This window comes from Mobula birostris, chromosome 13 (genome assembly GCF_030028105.1).
Source record: "Mobula birostris isolate sMobBir1 chromosome 13, sMobBir1.hap1, whole genome shotgun sequence".
NCBI lineage: Eukaryota > Metazoa > Chordata > Chondrichthyes > Myliobatiformes > Myliobatidae > Mobula > Mobula birostris.
Genome location: NC_092382.1, coordinates 93,713,209 through 93,718,208, shown reverse-complemented (window position 1 = coordinate 93,718,208; position 5,000 = coordinate 93,713,209). Strand labels below are relative to the sequence as shown.

General features: G+C 60.6%; 1 protein-coding gene across 5 annotated transcripts in view; it reads left to right on the top strand.

Annotated features, from left to right (window-relative positions):
• Nucleotides 1–5,000, top strand: part of LOC140207184 (uncharacterized) — a 49,723-nt gene that overhangs the window by 11,049 nt on the left and 33,674 nt on the right. For all 5 annotated transcript variants that reach the window (XM_072275536.1, XM_072275535.1, XM_072275534.1 and 2 more), the window contains exon 3: nucleotides 2,095–2,199. In XM_072275536.1, the coding sequence (XP_072131637.1) occupies nucleotides 2,095–2,199 (105 nt within the window). The remainder of the gene's footprint in view (nucleotides 1–2,094; nucleotides 2,200–5,000) is intronic.

The window sequence follows — 5,000 nt, the reverse complement described above, 5'->3', positions numbered from 1 at the left end:
AATGGTCAACCAAACTAATCCCTTCTGCCAACCCAATCACACTGAGCACAGGGCCCCCCAGGGCTGTGTGCTCAGTCCATTGCTGTTCACTCTGCTGACCCACGACTGTGCAGCAACACACAGCTCGAACCTCTTCATGAAGTTCGCCGATGACACGACCATGGTGGGTCTCATCAGCCAGAACGATGAGTCAGCATACAGAGAGGAGGTGCAGTGGCTAACGGACTGGTGCAGAGCCAACAACCTGTTTCTGAATGTGAACAAAACAAAGGAGATGGTTGTTGACTTCAGGAGGACACGGAGCGACCACTCTCCGCTGAACAACGACGACTCCTCCGTAGAGATCGTTAAGAGCACCAAATTTCTTGGTGTTGACCTGGCGGAGAATCTCACCTGGTCCCTCAACACCAGCTCCATAGCAAAGAAAGCCCAGCAGCATCTCTACTTTCTGCGAAGGCTGAGAAAAGTCCATCTCCCACCCCCCATCCTCACCACATTCTACAGAGGTTGTATTGAGAACATCCTGAGCAGCTGCATCACTGCCTGGTTCAGGAATTGCACTGTCTCGGATCGCAAGACCCTGCAGCGGATAGTGAGGTCAGCTGAAGGGATCATCGGGGTCTCCCTTCCGCCATCGCAGACATTTACACTACATGCTGCATCTGCAAAGCAAACAGTATTGTGAAGGACCTCATGCACCCCTCATACAAACTCTTCTCCCTCCTGCCATCTGGAAAAAGGCACCGAAGCATTCGGGCTCTCACGACCAGACTATGTAACAGTTTCTTCCCCCCCAGGGCATCAGACTCCTCAATACCCAGAGCCTGGACTGACACCAACCTACTGCCCTCTACTGTGCCTTTTGTCTTGTTTATTATTTATTGTAATGCCTGCACTGTTTTGTGCACTTTATGCAGTCCTGGATAGGTCTGTAGTCTAGTTTTTGTGTTTTTTCTTACATAGATCCGTGTAGTTTTTGTATTGTTTCATGTAGCACCATGGTCCTGGAAAGCGTTGTCTAATTTTTAATGTGTATTGTACCAGCAGTTATGGTTGAAATGATAATTAAAAAGTGTCTTGACTTGATAATATCCATATCCTTCAACTTTTGGTCACATTTGTGTGCCTATCTCTTCATAGTCCCAAATATATCTGCCTCTATCACCACCCCAGGCATTCCGGGCACCCACATTCACTGTAAAAAAAAAAAAAAATCCCTCAGTCTCTCACCTTCAATGTATGCCCCTCATATCCCCCTTGAACCTACCCCCCTCACCTTCAATGCCTGCACTCTGGGATATGACATTTCAACCCTGGGAAAGAGATACTCTCTGTCCACTCTGTCTCTGCCTCTCAGATGTTATAAACCTCTATCTGATCTCCCCTCAGCCTCCGATGCTCCAGAGAAAACAACCCAAGTTTATCCTGCCTCTCATGCCCTCTATACCACACAGCATCCTGGTAAACCTCTTTTGTACCCTCTCCAAAGCCTCAACACCTTTAATACAGTGAGGCCACCAGAACAGAATACAAGACTCCAGATGCGGATGGACTGGGAGTTTGTAAAGCTGCAACAGAACTTCCTGACTTTGAGCTCCGTGCCTCAGGCAAAGCACTTTCTGTAGGGGTAACGACTTAGACCCCGAGATCCCGCTGCTCACCAGCAGAGACTTTCCCGATGCTGCTCGATAATTCCACCGAAATAAAGGGGAGGAGAGAGAAGGGCGGGAAGTGAGGTATGCTTGGAGGGGTGGGTAGGGTTAATAGAGGAGGGAGGGCAGTGTGGGTGGCGAGGGAGAGGAGGGTTAGTGTGGGAAGTGACGAGGGAGGGGAAGGTGTGTGAATCAGAGACGGCTGGGCGGTGAGAGACTGGGTGTGTCCTTGATGTCCATTTGATAAGGCAGCGTTCTGGGATCTCCTTCCCCTTTCCGGCCCAAGCCCAGAGCCAAAGGCTGGGGGCGTGGGGAGGGTGGGATCTCAGTGGGAAGTGAGAGGCGGAGCAGCAGACCCCCGGTGTGTGTCTGGGTTTTCATGGGCTCAGTACCTGCGCTCTAACTGTGTTCCCCCACCTCCCGACCCCTGCCCCGACTGCAGGAACCTCCCAGAACAAGTGCCAGCTGGTGGTCAAAGCCCTGGCCCTGCTGGGGCTGATGGTCTGCCTGGTCCTGCTGGGTTTGGTGGCCTACTTCGGAGCGATCTGTGAGTGAGTGATGGTCGAAGCTCATCAACAACCCCCCCAACCACACCCACATCATGTTCCCCTTCAACCTTGTCTCGCTGCGCCTCACCCTCGTCCCCTCACCTCACCCTCGTCCCCTCGCCTCACCCCATCACGCCTCACCCTTTCCCTGTCCCGTCCCACCACCACCTCACCCTGTCCCACTCACCCCATCCCCCGACAGCTCACCCTCGCCTGCTTCCTCCGTCTTGCCTTACACGCCCCGCCCCCAACCCACCTCACGTTTGCCTCACCCCATCTTCCCCGCCTACACACTCGCCCCGTCTTGCCCTGCCTCACGCCTATCCCCACACTCTCCCCGTCCTGTCTCCCCCACACTCTCCCCGTCCTGTCTCCCCCACACTCTCCCAGTCCTGTCCCCCCACACTCTCCCCGTCCTGTCCTCCCCACACTCTCCCCGTCCTGTCCCGCCCACACTCTCCCCGTCCTGTCCCGCCCACACTCTCCCCATCGTGTCCCCCCACACTCTCCGCGTCCTGTCCTCCCCACATTCTCCCCGTCCTGTCCCGCCCACACTCTCCCCGTCCTGTCCCGCCCACACTCTCCCCATCCTGTCCCCCCCAACACTCTCCCCATCCTGTCCCACCCAACACTCTCCCCGTCCTGTCCTCTCCCACATTCTCCTCGTCCTGTCCCCCCCCCACACTCTGCCTGTCCTGCCCCCCCACACTCTCCCCATCCTGCACCCCCACACTCTCCCAGTCCTGTCCCCCTCCACACTCTCCCCGTCCTGTCCCCTGCACACTCTCCCCGTCCTGTCCCCCCCCACACTCTCCCCGTCCTGTCCCCCCCCCACACTCTCCCCGTCCTGTCCCCCCCCCCACACTCTCCCCGTCCTGTCCCCCCCCCCACATTCTCCTCGTCCTGTCACCTCAAAACTCTGCCCGTCCTGTCTCCCCACCACACTCTGCCCGTCCTGTCTCCCCACACTCTGCCCGTCCTGTCCCCCCACACTCTCCCCGTCCTGCCCCACCCACACTCTCCCCGTCCTGCCCCACCCACACGCTTCCCGTCCTGTCCCCCCCACACTCTCCCCGTCCTGTCCCCCCCCACACTCTCCCCGTCCTGTCCCCCCACCACACTCTCCCCGTCCTGTCCCCCCCCCCACATTCTCCTCGTCCTGTCACCTCAAAACTCTGCCCGTCCTGTCTCCCCACCACACTCTGCCCGTCCTGTCTCCCCACCACACTCTGCCCGTCCTGTCTCCCCACACTCTGCCCGTCCTGTCCCCCCACACTCTCCCCGTCCTGCCCCACCCACAGGCTTCCCGTCCTGTCCCCCCTACACTCTCCCCGTCCTGTCCCCCCCACACTCTCCCCGTCCTGTCCCCCCCACACTCTCCCCGTCCTGTCCCCACCCACACTCTCCCTTGTCCTGTCCCCCCCCACACTCTCCCCGTCCTGTCTCCCCACACTCTCCCCGTCCTGTCCCCCCCCCCACATTCTCCTCGTCCTGTCACCTCAAAACTCTGCCCGTCCTGTCTCCCCACCACACTCTGCCCGTCCTGTCTCCCCACCACACTCTGCCCGTCCTGTCTCCCCACACTCTGCCCGTCCTGTCCCCCCACACTCTCCCCGTCCTGCCCCACCCACAGGCTTCCCGTCCTGTCCCCCCTACACTCTCCCCGTCCTGTCCCCCCCACACTCTCCCCGTCCTGTCCCCCCCACACTCTCCCCGTCCTGTCCCCACCCACACTCTCCCTTGTCCTGTCCCCCCCCACACTCTCCCCGTCCTGTCTCCCCACACTCTCCCCGTCCTGTCCCCCCCCCCACATTCTCCTCGTCCTGTCACCTCAAAACTCTGCCCGTCCTGTCTCCCCACCACACTCTGCCCGTCCTGTCTCCCCACCACACTCTGCCCGTCCTGTCTCCCCACACTCTGCCCGTCCTGTCCCCCCACACTCTCCCCGTCCTGCCCCACCCACACGCTTCCCATCCTGTCCCCCCCACACTCTCCCCGTCCTGTCCCCCCACACTCTTCCCGTCCTGTCCCCCCCACACTCTCCCCATCCTGTCCCCCCCACACTCTTCCCGTCCTGTCCCCCCCACACTCTCCCTTGTCCTGTCCCCCCCCACACTCTCCCTTGTCCTGTCCCCCCCCACACTCTCCCCGTCCTGTCTCCCCACACTCTCCCCGTCCTGTCTCCCCACACTCTCCCAGTCCTGTCCCCCCACACTCTCCCAGTCCTGTCCCCCCACACTCTCCCCGTCCTGTCCCACCACACTCTCCCCGTCCTGTGCCCCCCCACACTCTCCCCGTCCTGTCCCCCCCCCACATTCTCCCCGTCCTGTCCCTCCACACTCTCCCCGTCCTGTCCCCCCACACTCTCCCAGTCCTGTCCCCCCCCCACACTCTGCCCGTCCTGACCTCCCACACTCTGCCCGTCCTGTCCCCCCACACTCTGCCCGTCCTGTCCCCCCCCACATTCTCCCCGTCCTGTCCCTCCCCACATTCTCCCCGTCCTGTCCCTCCCCACATTCTCCTCGTCCTGTCCCCCCACACTCTCCCCGTCCTGTCCCCCCCCCACACTCTCCCCGTCCTGTCCCCCCCCACACTCTCCCCGTCCTGTCCTCCCACACTCTGCCCGTCCTGTCCCCCCACACTCTGCCCGTCCTGTCCCCCCACACTCTCCCAGTCCTGTCCCCCCACACTCTCCCAGTCCTGTCCCGCCCACACTCTCCCCGTCCTGTCCCCCCCCACACTCTCCCCGTCCTGTCCTCCCATACTCTGCCCGTCCTGTCCCCCCACACTCTCCCCGTCC